The 13,902-nt window shown below is 38.6% G+C and overlaps 1 protein-coding gene across 1 annotated transcript in view; it reads left to right on the top strand.

Moving 5' to 3' along the window:
- The window catches only part of LOC119021446 (hemicentin-1-like), a 123,876-nt gene extending 110,820 nt beyond the window's left edge, over nt 1-13,056 (top strand). Inside the window, exons 22-28 of the mRNA XM_037101749.1 lie at nt 2,113-2,214; nt 3,564-3,839; nt 5,474-5,803; nt 6,110-6,145; nt 7,095-7,370; nt 10,781-10,891; nt 11,087-13,056. Of these exons, the coding sequence (XP_036957644.1) occupies nt 2,113-2,214; nt 3,564-3,839; nt 5,474-5,803; nt 6,110-6,145; nt 7,095-7,370; nt 10,781-10,891; nt 11,087-11,205 (1,250 nt within the window). The 3' untranslated portion in view covers nt 11,206-13,056. The remainder of the gene's footprint in view (nt 1-2,112; nt 2,215-3,563; nt 3,840-5,473; nt 5,804-6,109; nt 6,146-7,094; nt 7,371-10,780; nt 10,892-11,086) is intronic.
- Nucleotides 13,057-13,902: the final 846 nt, after the last annotated feature.

Genomic DNA, 13,902 nt, shown 5'->3' on the forward strand with positions numbered 1-13,902 from the left:
GTTTGAACTTTGTCTAGCTGTTTTCTTTTGCTACTTTGTTTCGTTCTTGGTTGTTACTTTGTTTCTTGCCCTGTTTTGGCCTGTTCTTGTTTTTGAAATCAGCTTTTAATAAAGCTCGCTTTTTGTTCTCTTTAACTTGCCTCCAGTAACTGCATTTGGGTCCACCTCCCTTTCCATAGTTTTTCCCTTTTTACCCTGACCTGACAGAAGGGACAATTGTTGATCACTGCTTTCACACAAAATGACTGCCTGCCATTTTGTGAAGCCTGACATTTACCTCGAAAAAGTCTTCAACATTATGGCGTCATTACTGCTGTGTGTGTGTGTGTGTGGGCCTCGTCTCGTTCCTGCTGCGACTCTAAAAGTTTCTATATCTGTTCTATCTATTTCTATTTCTCTTGTGATGAACTGAAACCTTCCGGATGTTGTTGGACTGTAACCGAGTACAAGTAGATAAAGTAACGAGTAACGTGTGTAACTCTGAGGTTTAGTAACGGACCCTGAAGTGTCTTCTGTGGTTCTCTGTGTTATTCATGTTCCGGGGTGCAGAGCTGTGAACCTGGAATCTGTATAACAGACTGAAGTCAAAGTAACAGCAGAGAGGAGGAAGTTGTGTCCAGCTCGTCAGTTTTAACAGCAGAGGAAACATTTCTCCACCCACTAAACTAAATGTTCATCATCGTTCCTCAAATGACGTCATCAGACGTCTCGTTCTGTCCGCAGCACAAAGATTTTCAGTTCACTGTCACAGAGGAAAGAAACAGAAAACATTCACATTTAAGATGCTGGAATCAGAATTGTGACTTTCTGTGTGAACTCGAGTGGATTATAACAATAAGTGATGATTAATATGAGAGTTATAGAAGTTCTGTATTAATGGCAGCAGCTGGTTTGTGGTGGATGATGGTGGAGCAGGACTGTATGAGATATCACATACAGGGCTGCAGGTCACTGAGGCCGAGAGCTTAATACATTTATATATTTGGTCAGACTTTATAAAATCTATTGTGTCATTAAAATAAACAGATATATTTGATTAAAAATGGCAAATTCATAGTTAATTAAACTTTATTTAAAAGTCATTTCACTGTTAATAAGCAATGAAATTCTTTATAAACAACATATTAGTAACTGTTTACTGTAATTAATGTTGATAATAAATACTGTGGGGTTCATTTATAAACATCATTTGTGTAAATTGCAGCTGATGTTTTCAAGCTTTACAATTACTGAATAAATGTTATATGAGCCATGTTATTGTTTCTTAACAGTGAACTTAAGAAACTAAATTTACCGTAAACTGTTCTCCACATGAACCCTCTTATTATGAACACTTTAGATTATTATTCAGATTTTTCTGAATGTCTTAATATTCTAACATATAAAAGTTCCAATAAGTTTGATCAGTTTAAGTAAAACCTGGTCATATTTGTCACGTATCTTCTGGCTCTGATATTATTTCCTCAGTGATTATTGGTCCCGTCAAAATGCAGAGAAATGCACCGATTTAGATTTTAGTTTTCAAAATGTAGAAATTGGAAGTTTGCTGGTTTGATTTCCTGGATTCTGCGTCTGCTGAGCCTCTCAGAGCCGTTAGCTCGGCTGGAGACCTTCAGATTTAAATAATAAACCAGAGAAACATCAGTGAATATAATTCTGTTTAAAAACATAATTCTCTGTCATGTGAAACTTTAATCTGATGTCCTGAGAAAGTTCAGTGAACATATTTGAATGACAAAGTGAAACAACATGTGTGTTCAGCTGTGGAACAGGATAGTTTGGTGGTTAGTTGTGTCTTTGAATCCAGTCCAATAAATCAAGATGTGACATGAATAAAACTACAACTTCTCCTGGTGTTATAAAGATGAACAGTTTCCACAGCTGAACACATTTTGTAACATTCAAACACAAACGCTCGATAACAGAAACCTGATTAACTTTACTGTAAGATTAAATATACTTAAAATATGTCAGTACAAGCTGGACACAACCAAAACTATCATGTTAGAGGAAACAGCTGTTTGAGTTTTTGTTGTGTAAAGTTGTTATCTGACTTTGTTTCCTGATGACTCAGCATGTTAACATACTGAGTAACATGTTTTTATCTTCCAGCTGTCAGAGTGGTCGTGGAAGAAGACAGTGATGCTGTTTTACCCTGTTGGATCAGAACCAAGGAGGACATCTCAGGAAAACTGTTAGTCTGGAAGAAAGATGGTCAGGAGGTGTTCCTGTATGATGCAGGCCTTCATTACTTTAACAGCTTCCTAGGCTTCCTAGGTGAAGATGATCAGTTCACAGATCGAGTCTCAATTTTTGAAGATCAACTGCAGAACGGCTTCATTACATGAAGAAGTTATTGTGCAATATGCTGCAGTAAAATAATTAATTACTGTATTTCCCCCAAATCCTCCATATAAAGTCTTTTTACTGACATGAAAGAATAATGTCATCTACTTTATTAATGTAGTTTAGTGTCAGGTTCATTCTGGGTTCATGATTTTAACTTTATGTTTAATATTTATGTAACAATCCTTCTGAGTCCCAACATCACAATATTCCTTTTCTTATTTTTTATCTCAGTCATGATGAAATAGTTTATCTGTAAGCTGAAAGAAGCTCTTTCTGCAGCAGCAGTGACATTTGAAGCCTCTGACATCATCAATAAACTGTGACATCATCAAACTTCACCTGATATTCTTCACCTGACACGAGCTCTGACACAGGAGCAGCCATCAGATGGACTTTCTGAGCTTCTGTAACTCAGAACAAAAACTCCTGTTGACCTCAAACAATAATTAATTTAATAATGTTTTGGTACAAAGACCTTCATCAGCTTCCATCAGGAAAATGCTTCAGTGTTTCCATTTGTTTCCTCCTTTAGTTTAATAATACACTGAACTAGGTTTGTCAGAATTGTTCAGAAAATAATTTAAATTATTAATATTTTAAAATCATTAGAATATACTGAAAATTCTTAACATGCCTCTAAAACAGACTGGAATAAGTTTTCCTTGTATTTGTGTTCATCACAGATATTTTAGTATCACAGGAAAGATGCAGGTTCATCTTGTGACACTTATAAATAAGTCAGAATCAACATGACTGTACTTTATTAAGCCAGACATCTTTTAATGTCACTGGTGTTTATACTGATAATAATTGAAATTCACCATTATCATCTTATCAACTCGTGTTTTTATAGCAAACCATAATCGAAGTCTTCTGTCCTCCCGTCTCTTCACTGGACCAACTTTTAGTGACGGATGGGAAATAATTTAAACATTTTTAAAGCGATGCACCGATCATATGTATATTGAATCAAATGTGAGGGCAGATGTTTCTGTTGGAAAACTAAATGTCTCAAAGACATTAAACACTCTCAAACTGTAGTTTGTAATGTTTGAAATATCGTCCCATAAAATGCTGCTGGAGGTTTTTATTGTGTTTTTCTCTTCACAGTAAACTGAATACAAGCAGAGTGTAGATGAACAAAATCACAATATGACATTAATAATGCTGAAACTGACTCTTTATGATCTGTTGGTTATATAATGTGTTCACAGGTGCAGCTCCAGAGCCAGTTATCAAGATAGTTGCTGTTACAAAGGACGGAGTCCTGCTGCAGTGTGACGCTCGTGGTGTTTCACCTCTCACAGTAGAGTTGAAGAACGCTGCTGGTAACATCCTCAACAGTTTGTCGACTCCAATATCAGAAACAGGAAGTCCTTCATCCATCACTCTCAACATTGCTGTGACCAAGACCGACAACTACAGCTGTGTAGCTACACAGAAGCAATTCAGCCATCAGGTTGCTGCTGTGATCCCTGTGTATATCCAAGGTGAGATTCTTCTTAGTTAGTTCTGATTTAATATGTAAATAATAATGATAATATCTCTCTCACACACACCAGGATTAAACAAACAGAAAAGAACTTTGTGTTCAGTCTGAATTCACCTTTTAGGAACATGAACATCATTAATTATTGTCTTTGTGACGATGTACAACATTTATTAATCATTAACACTCTATGTGCTGTATGTGATATGCAGTTAGATTCACAGTGTTACACTCACTCTGTTTACAGTAAATATATTTCAGAGGAAACATCTGAGGACAGTTATGATGCTCACTGACAAGTTTGTGCACCAAACTGCAGAAATCTTTATTTGACTTTATATTTCATCATGAAACTGAAGTTTGAGTGAGAACAGTTGTGTTGTGTTGTGTTGTGTTGTGTTGCAGCAGATCATTAATGTGCGCCTCATAAAGTGGCCGCAGTGTGTTTGTTATTCTGTGTGTAATTATACATGACAACAATCTGAACACAGACACTTGATTCATGAGTTCATTTAGTTGATTAATCAGAGAAACTTTGAGTCCTGAAACACATCTGAGCTCCGTCTCCTGGAGTCACACTGGAGCTGCTTCTGGTTCTGATGTCACAGGATCTTCATGACTGAATCTTTTTGTCAGTGACATAAAAGAATGATGTTGGTACCGGGCTCAGGTCCACTGAGGAGCTCAGACTGAAAGTGGTCCTGAACTCTGAGCCTCCTTTTCTGTCAAGTTTGTGGCTCCTTTCCAGTTGAGAGGCAGTTTCCACAAACGAGGCCTGTAGTGAAGCTCCACAGCTGCCTCTTCTGCTGCTGACTGTTTAAATCCTTCACACCGACTGTCTGTGAGTTCACACCTGGACAAGTTCAATGTACAGACATGTGGTGACTGAACAAAGATTTCTGCATCCACACACTAAAATGAATCACTGCACACAAAGTGAGTCTCACACACAGCTGAGCTGGTTGTTCAGCACATAATAACTAGGAGGTGTAACTGTGGAGGAACTGATGGACCCGACTGACAGAACTGGATCAGAACAGACAAACAGAATATGAGCTGCTGAGTGAGTAGAAGAGGAAACAGAAGATAATCTGACAGGACGCTGATCTGAAGTGATGAGTTATGATGAGAGATAATAACAACATGAGTCATTAAACATCATCACAGGTTTTAACTCACTCTGACACAATAAATCACTTTCAGTGCTGTTGAGTTATGATTTATAACATTATATAATATTGCTGGAATTGCAAGTTTATATATAATAGTAATAGTAATGTGTGTTCAGCTGTGGAACAGGATAGTTTGGTGGTTAGTTGTGTCTTTGAATCCAGTCCAATAAATCAAGATGTGACATGAATAAAACTACAACTTCTCCTGGTGTTATAAAGTGTTTCCACATCTCAACAGAACTTAAACAATCTCAAAGGCTCGATAACAAAAATGGTTTAATCTCATTAACGATAAGCTTTAAATAAGGTCAGTAAAATATGTCAGTACAAGCTGGACACAACCAAAACTATCATGTTAGAGGAAACAGCTGTTTGAGTTTTTGTTGTGTAAAGTTGTTATCTGACTTTGTTTCCTGATGACTCAGCATGTTAACATACTGAGTAACATGTTTTTATCTTCCAGCTGTCAGAGTGGTCGTGGAAGAAGACAGTGATGCTGTTTTACCCTGTTGGATCAGCACCAAGGAGGACATCACGGGAAAACTGTTAGTCTGGAAGAAAGATGGTCAGAAGAAGATGAAGAAGGTGTTCACGCATGACACAAGCGATAAGTTCGCCAACAGAGACCAAGATGAGCAGTTCAAAGGTCGAGTCTCAGTTTTTGAAGATCAACTGCAGAACGGCAACGCCTCCATAAAGATCACAGGAACAAAGATGGCCGACAGCGGGACCTACAGCTGTGATTTTCCACGTTATCAACCGAGACAAACATCCATCATCGAGCTTGTTGTTGGTGAGTGTTTTCATTAAACAGTTAAAGATGTCGCTCATTTACTGCTGCGACTGGTTCCAGAGTCCCAGATGGACTTTTGTTCAGTGGTCAGAATCCACATCTGGCAGGGCCTCGAGCCCACAGAGCTGCAGCCACATCTGGAGAGACGACCTCTGTATCAAACATGCTGATATCAGAGACACACTGCAGATTATGTCTCTCTGTACAATGAAGCTTCAGCCGTCTGTAGGAGATGAAATATGACTTTTACACAGTTTTACCTGTCGGTTACAAAACTATCTAACATGTGTTTGTTTTGCCTTTCAGATCCAGTCTTAAAGGACAGACGAGGTGAAATATCAGGTGAGTCCTGATTGTGCTGACGTCACTCTCCACCTCTACATGTCTCTGTAAATGTCTTCTCAGGCCTGTCAGTCTGAACACTTACATCTGTGGGCCTGAACCTCTCTGTGTTCACCTGACTGGGATCAGTCGTCACTTACAGGTGGACACGTTTATTATATTATAGTTATACAACAATATCTTTTCAGTCCAAGAAGCCTGTGTGTTATTAAATCTGATGCTTTTATTCAGATTGTCTCATTACATGAAGAAGTTACTGTGCAATATGCTGCAGTAAAATAATACTACATTTCCCTAAAAGCCTGATATAATATCCTTCACTGGACCAACCTTTAGACATGGACAAGAAATAATTTAATTTAAAAGTCAAATGTTAGTGCAGTTGTTTCTGTTGGAAAAGTTCAGTTCACAGTCAAACAAGCTTTGGAGCTTCAGTATCATCTGATCATCTCTTGGTGCTTCTGAACTGTTTGTGTCGATACTGAGAAGAGTTTCTAATATTCAGTCAAACATCGTTGACATTAAACACTCTCATGTGTAATAAGAATAAATAAATCAACCCAGTTAAATCTTTCACAATCTTCTCTTGGCAGAATTTCAACAAATGTTATGGTTCATTTTTCTTTCAGGCAGCATAATTAAAATATTTCTCACTAACATGAGACACATCAGGTGTGTTCACCTTTGAACATTAGATTTTACATCATACAACAATCTTTAGAGTGCAAATGACCAAATTCACTGTATATGTGCATCAGTATCACACTGTAAAAAAGTTTAAACTGTTTGAAATATCGTCCCATAAAACGCTGCTGGAGGTTTTTATTGTGTTTTTCTCTTCACAGTAAACTGAATACAAGCAGAGTGTAGATGAACAAAATCACAATATGACATTAATAATGCTGAAACTGACTCTTCATGATCTGTTGGTTATATAATGTGTTCACAGGTGCAGCTCCACAGCCAGTTATCAAGATACTTGCTGTTACAAAGGACTCGTCTCTGCTGCAGTGTGAAGCTCGTGGTGTTCCACGTCCTACAATAAAGTGGCAGGACAGTGATAACAAAACTCTTCCTGCTGAGGAGCCACAGATCTCAGACAGAGGAGGTCGATTTTACATCACTGGCAAGATTAATGTGACCAAGACCAACAACTACAGCTGTGTAGCTACACAGGAGACACTCAGCCATCAGGTTGCTGCTGTGACCTCTGTGCATATTCAAGGTGAGATTCTTCCTAGTTCTGATTTAATATGTAAATCATTTAAAAAATGTTAACTTAAAAATTATGATATAGAAATGATGACGTTGGTTCACCCAAGATTTAAGTGAGAATTAGAAATCAGACGGTTAATTTCAAACACACACGACATGTGTGTGTCTGAAATTAACCGTCCGATTTATTCTGGTGTCGGTTGGTACAGTTGTTTGTGTTGAATAAACAAGTTTTCAGGATTAAAGACAGAAAGTCTAAATTAATCATTTTAAATGTATCATTAATCATTAATTATTGTCTTTGTGACGATGTACAACATTTATTAATCATTAACACTCTATGTGCTGTATGTGATATGCAGTTAGATTCACAGTGTTACACTCACTCTGTTTACAGTAAATATATTTCAGAGGAAACATCTGAGGACAGTTATGATGCTCACTGACAAGTTTGTGCATCAAACTGCACAAATCTTTATTTTACCAGAAAGAACAAATTCTGAAAGGTCAGAACTGATCTGAGTCTTTTTTAAACTCAGCCTAGTTACATCTGTGTATTTATGTACAGTAAGTAAACTCACACACAGCTGAGCTGGTTGTTCAGCACATAATAACTAGGAGGTGTAACTGTGGAGGAACTGATGGACCCGACTGACAGAACTGGATCAGAACAGACAAACAGAATATGAGCTGCTGAGTGAGTAGAAGAGGAAACAGAAGATAATCTGACATGACGCTGATCTGAAGTGATGAGTTATGATGAGAGATAATAACAACATGAGTCATTAAACATCATCACAGGTTTTAACTCACTCTGACACAATAAATCACTTTCAGTACTGTTGAGTTATGATTTATAACATTATATAATATTGCTGGAATTATAAATGATTGAAGTTACAGAACAGTTGTGTTGGATTACTTCAGATTAGAGCTGCGAGGTACGACCTTAAAATGATATCAAGATATTTTAAGGCCACATCCTGATATAAGATGTGTAACTGGATAATGTGAAATGTTCTCAGAAGAACTTCAGAAGTGTTGGGACGAGCCACAAAATCAAATATCTGAATATGTTCGACCAGATAGGCCCCACTGTGAGATCAATACTGATGAATGACGATTGTTACTTTCACAAACATTAACAGGATGAGATTTCTGATCAGTAATCATCATTAATGCTGATATAATGACTCAGTGGGTAAAGAAAGTATTAGAACAAGTCGGTGAGTTCAGAACATGACGTCACTTTACTGTAATGAGCCTTTAGAACCAGGAGACAGTTTTGATATATCACCATGTGAGAATATCAAATATCTAAAACAATATATATTCTCATATCAGGATGACAGTTTATATTGTTTATGTTGCTCAGCCTACTTTAGATTGTACAGGTGTTCCTATTAAAGTGTCCACACACAAACTATGTTAACAGAAGGAGACGAGCTTTTAATGATCCTGTGTTTCACATTTCATAACACATTTTCTTTATTATTTAATGTGAATAGAAACAAAGTTCACATGACGCACAACAAATGTTTAAAGTTGAGGAGCTGCTGTAAAGTCGTCACTGTTGATGTGTTTCTGTCATGATGGGAGGCAGAAAAAGTGTTTTTTAAGGAGAAGTTAGAAAAGTTTTCTTGTCTTTTCTTATCTAACGATGTAACGAGGTGTAATTAAGGCTTCTGTTTCTCTGCTCTTCATGTTTCTCTCCTTCTTAAACACTCTGTAATCCTCATGTACCAGCAGAGAAGTGATGAACAGGAAACATGTTTCATTTATAATCCTGTAACTGTCCTTTATAACGGATCAGAACCAGGTGAGATTGTGTTCTGGTCGTGTTGTTTGACAGACAGCTGGAGGAGTGAGTGCAGTCAGTAGTGCAGCAGTGGATGAGTGAAGATGTGCTGTGTGGATGTTGAGCTGTAAAAACAAACCAAAGGAAACCAAAAGCCACGACACAAAGATGTGTGAGCAGATGTTGTGAAGGAGTTGTATACATGCAGCACATCAGGCCCAGGTGTGTCCCACGCTGCTGATGAACCTCCCAACAGGTCTGCAGCCCTGGAGACAGAAAGCACAGCAACAGCAGAGTGAAGCCGTCAGAGAGGCCGTCACTGTTAGCTCTGTTTAGATTAGAGAGATTAGAGAGAGACTTTATTAATCCCAACCACAAACTGCAGCGTTACAGCAGCCCAGTTACACAAGAATCACACAACAGACAACATGGAGACACTCAGACAGGAAGAGAAGAGTTTACTCACTGAGGGTTTGATTCTTTTATTTCTCAACTACAAACTGAACTCACACTGAAAACTGGGACCAAACTTTAACTGTGAATAAACACAATGATAGTTCCTGTAATAATATGAGATCATGGAGCTTTGAACTGAGTTTCTACTGGACACTAATTAAAACTTGTAATTAGCAGCATTGTATTCAGGCTGTAACTACAAGTCTCCAACATTAATGATCATCTTATAATTGTAGTAATTGTGACTATTAAAGCAGCAGAAGCTGATCAGAGATCTGCTGAAGGATTTGATGCTGAAGGATGAATTCAGATTCAGAAATCAGGACCGAACCTGTTTCACAGCAACATAAATGATCAAACTCTTCAACCTTTCAAATCAAATCTAGATCCTGCTGTGATCTTTAGTGAGCTTTAGTGAGCTGAGACAGAAGAATTGTTCTGATTCTATCATTTAAAACTCTGTGTGGAGAGATGTGAAACTGTCTCTCAGTCTATATGTGTCTATAAGAAGCTCTAAATATTGATTCTGTTCTTTTATTAATGAGTTAAAGTATATTTATGTTTCACAGTCGGAGCTTCAACAGACTCTCGCTTCATAAAACCTGCGACTGTGTTGATGTGCTGCCATCAGGGCCCAATAACTGTGGACCCGACCAGCACCAAGAAGCTGACAGTGATTTTAATCTCCATGTTTGTGGACAGTAGTCAGTGGTGGAAGAAGTACTGGGATACTTTACTGAAGTGACAGAAGCAGAAACACAAAGTAAAAATACTCTGTTACAAGTAAAAGTCCACTTGAGTAAAAGTGTAAAAGTGTCAGTAAAAGTGTTGTGAAGAAGTTTTATATTTTCTCAGATGATCCTGTGTTTTTACTGTCAGATCAAAGTGATGAATGGAACTAAGTCCATTTGTTTCTTCACTGCTGGGACCAGAACCAGAAGCAGCCTCTGAGCTGTGGAGCCCAGCAGGAGGAAACTGGACCTGAGATCAGAGCTAACATCACTGTTCCTGCTCACATTCATCCCAGTGGAGTTTTCATGTGGAACAAGTTCAGACTTCAGGAGCAGACTCACCTTTAGTGGTTCTGTGTGGGCTGTGAGGTCCAGTCTGCTGCTGATCATCTGACCTCAACTTCTGACTCTCACATCCACTTTTATCTCTTTCAGGGTCCAACACTGGCTGGATCATTGCTGGAGTTTTCATCGGTCTGTTTGTTGTTGCTGTAGTTGCTGTTGTGCTTTACTTCAAGGATCGCATCAGGCAAATTTGTGTGAAATGTAAGTTTAAATATTTTATCAACATATTAAAGATGAACAGAACCAGAATTCATTCTTTATGTTTCTCATGTTCAGAGTCTTGACAGATGTTTTATTCTCTCTGACATTAATCATTCTGTGTGTATTTACACTCAGAGGAGGATCAAGTTTGTGATTTTCTTGAGTATAACTTTGTTTTGTTTCCTTCTGATCCAGGTTCAAGACCAAACAGAGCCAACGGACGAACAGGTACTTCTGAACGACCAAGTAATTTAGAACTACTTTCTGTTCCAGATCCTGCTGAATTGATTGAAAATCATTCAGCACCAGTTTGAGTCTCAGATCCTGCTGAATGACAGTGAGAACATCTTGTCTGGTCACTTATTTCAGTTTGAGGAGTGAAACCTGGTTTTAACATTAAACTGAGTCTCAGGTTCAGGTGAGGATTGGTGTTGTGTTGCAGCAGATAGTTGTGATGGTAGAACAGAAGGTTGTTTGTGTGACGATGTGCATGTAGCTCATTCTGCTGTCATCACTATGTTACCACGGCAACAATCTCTCCCTGAACTGTCCTCATGTCCTGAAGCTCATCCAGATCATAGACAGTGAGATCTTACAGTTAATACATTTATATAAAAATAAATACACATAATCAGTCCTCGTCTTTATCTCACAGCACTCAGTCACAAATAGTGTCCAAGTCAAGTGTCGGACTCAGAATCCTGTCAGAGTAAAAAGACGTCAGTCGCTCTGACACGTTTGTCTGATGGCTGAACAACATCTGAACCGACTCACTTCCTGAAACCAACAAACCAACATTCACATCCACTTCAAGTAGTGACTGACCAACACAGGAAGTCTGCAGGGTTTGAACTTTTCTCTCAAGCTGGATTTTAATTCTTCACACAACTTCTTCTTTCACGTCTCTGTTCAACAGAGTTCAACTGACAGTAAAGATCGTCTGAACGTAGTCGTTGACTCTGTTATTAATGTTGTTGAGGACAAAGACGAGCTCTTTCTCTCTGTTCTATGTTGCTTTTATTCTTTTATTTTCATACTCTGATGATCTGAAGCGTCTCATTTTTACTCTGTCGTCAGTGTAGATTCAAATGGACCAAGTTAAAAAGGGACTTAATGAAACCACAACAGTCCAAGTTTCATACAAGTGTTCAGAGTCGAGGGGCTCGGACCAAAGAAGTGTCACACGTCGCTGGTTCGATCCCCGGCTCCTCCCGTCCACATGTCCAAGTGTCCTTGAGCAACAGGCTGAAGCCCAAACTGCTCCTGATGGTCAGACCAGCACCTTGCATGGTAGCTGACTGCCATCGGTGAGTGAGTGAGTGAGTGAGTGAGTGAGTGAGTGAGTGAGTGAGTGAGTGAGTGAGTGAATGGATGAATGAGGGCAGCAGTGATGTATAAATGCGTCTATTTACCAAATATTATCAGACTGCTTGTAGAGCTTAAAGCTCCTGACTGAGCTCCACATGTGCTTTAAAACCATCAGACTTCACTGAACTGAAGCTGCTGTTAACACTGTCAGTCACTGTCAACATTTTGTAGCTACCAGTTAATATAATGTGACACTTATATATATTTTATATTTGTGTTTCTGGTATTATTGGACTATTATCTGGCCCAAAAAATATCCCATGTTAAATCATAATCATGACATAAACTAAATGTTTTGACATAAAACTGCAAAATGAGTAAATGAAAAATTAAAGATTCTCATCAGAGAATGAAGTAAAATAAATCGACATAATAACAGAATAAGAATTATGAGAGAAAAGGTCAAAATCATGGATCAATTTATTTTGTAATTTTCAGGTTTTCTCAGGTAATTTTGTCCTTTATCTCATTAATATGATTTATCACGGGAATATTTTAATTTTGTGATTTTTATGCTTCTTTGTATTTGTTGAGGTGCTGATCCAGAGTCAGTTACTAACTGAACTCTACACTCAGTGTCCAGTTTATTATAATTATAAGGTTTTAATGTTCAGTTTGTTGTCAAAGATTCGACTTAATGAATCAGTTTGGAGGCTGTTGAACTGTTGTGTCTTATTCTGCAGCTGTTTGTATTATTCTTAGTTTATTCTGATCTGATCTCAGCTTGATCAGGTCATTTCAGGCAGCGCTTCATCATTTCTATACAAACGTTTGAATAAAACATGAAAACTGTCAAACTGTGTGTTGTGACTGTTTCTGATGTTTCTGTCTTCAAACTGGGATCAAAGAAATAAAAGTGGATTTAATTTCTGGTCTGATTCTGAGATGATGTGTATTTTCCAGCAGCTGTCAGGACAGCAGAGAGACAACAGAGCAGATAAATCCTCTTTAAAACAGCTTTCTAGAGACAGTTTACCTCCCTGACAGCTTCATGAATGGAGATCACAGCTGAATGTAAAGAAATCCTCGTGTGTGTGTAACAAGGCCTGAGTCTGTGAGGAGAGAACATGTTCCACACCTGCTGACGGCTGTTTCTTCTCAGGACTTTGTCAGCAGGATTGAGAACAGGAACTTGATCTTCTGCTGCCAGAGGTGACGGCTGCTGATGAGGTGGAAGCGTCTGACAGAGAAACAGCTCCACCTTTTATTTACTGTCATTTCTTTATTCTGACAGTTGGAGCGTTAACTGTTCATGCTGCTGCTGCTGTTCTGCACCAGGTGTCTGTTTTCATCCAGCAGCCACAGGAAGTGAAACCTGTCAGAGACATTAGCGCCACCTGCTGCTGTTTGACTGAAGTGTGCTGAGCTGCTTCTAAGCTAAGCTCTTCCCACGAAGACCACTTGTACGTTTAGAGCCTGGTGTATGGATGTTGGATCCACTAGGTTCAGAGTTTGCTATATGATTCTATACACTTCGTTGTAGACAGTTGAAGCCTATAGATGGAGACTGGCGCTGGTGGTAAGCGTGGCGAGTAGAGACTCAGGTGAGCGCAGGGCGAGGCTGCTGGCTGCAGAGCTGCTGGGCTGCTGGAAGTGGAGCCACTGGTAGCTGGATATGCTGGCAAACACTGAAGGTAGAACAC

Source organism: Acanthopagrus latus, chromosome 6, assembly GCF_904848185.1.
Source record: "Acanthopagrus latus isolate v.2019 chromosome 6, fAcaLat1.1, whole genome shotgun sequence".
Classification (NCBI taxonomy): domain Eukaryota; kingdom Metazoa; phylum Chordata; class Actinopteri; order Spariformes; family Sparidae; genus Acanthopagrus; species Acanthopagrus latus.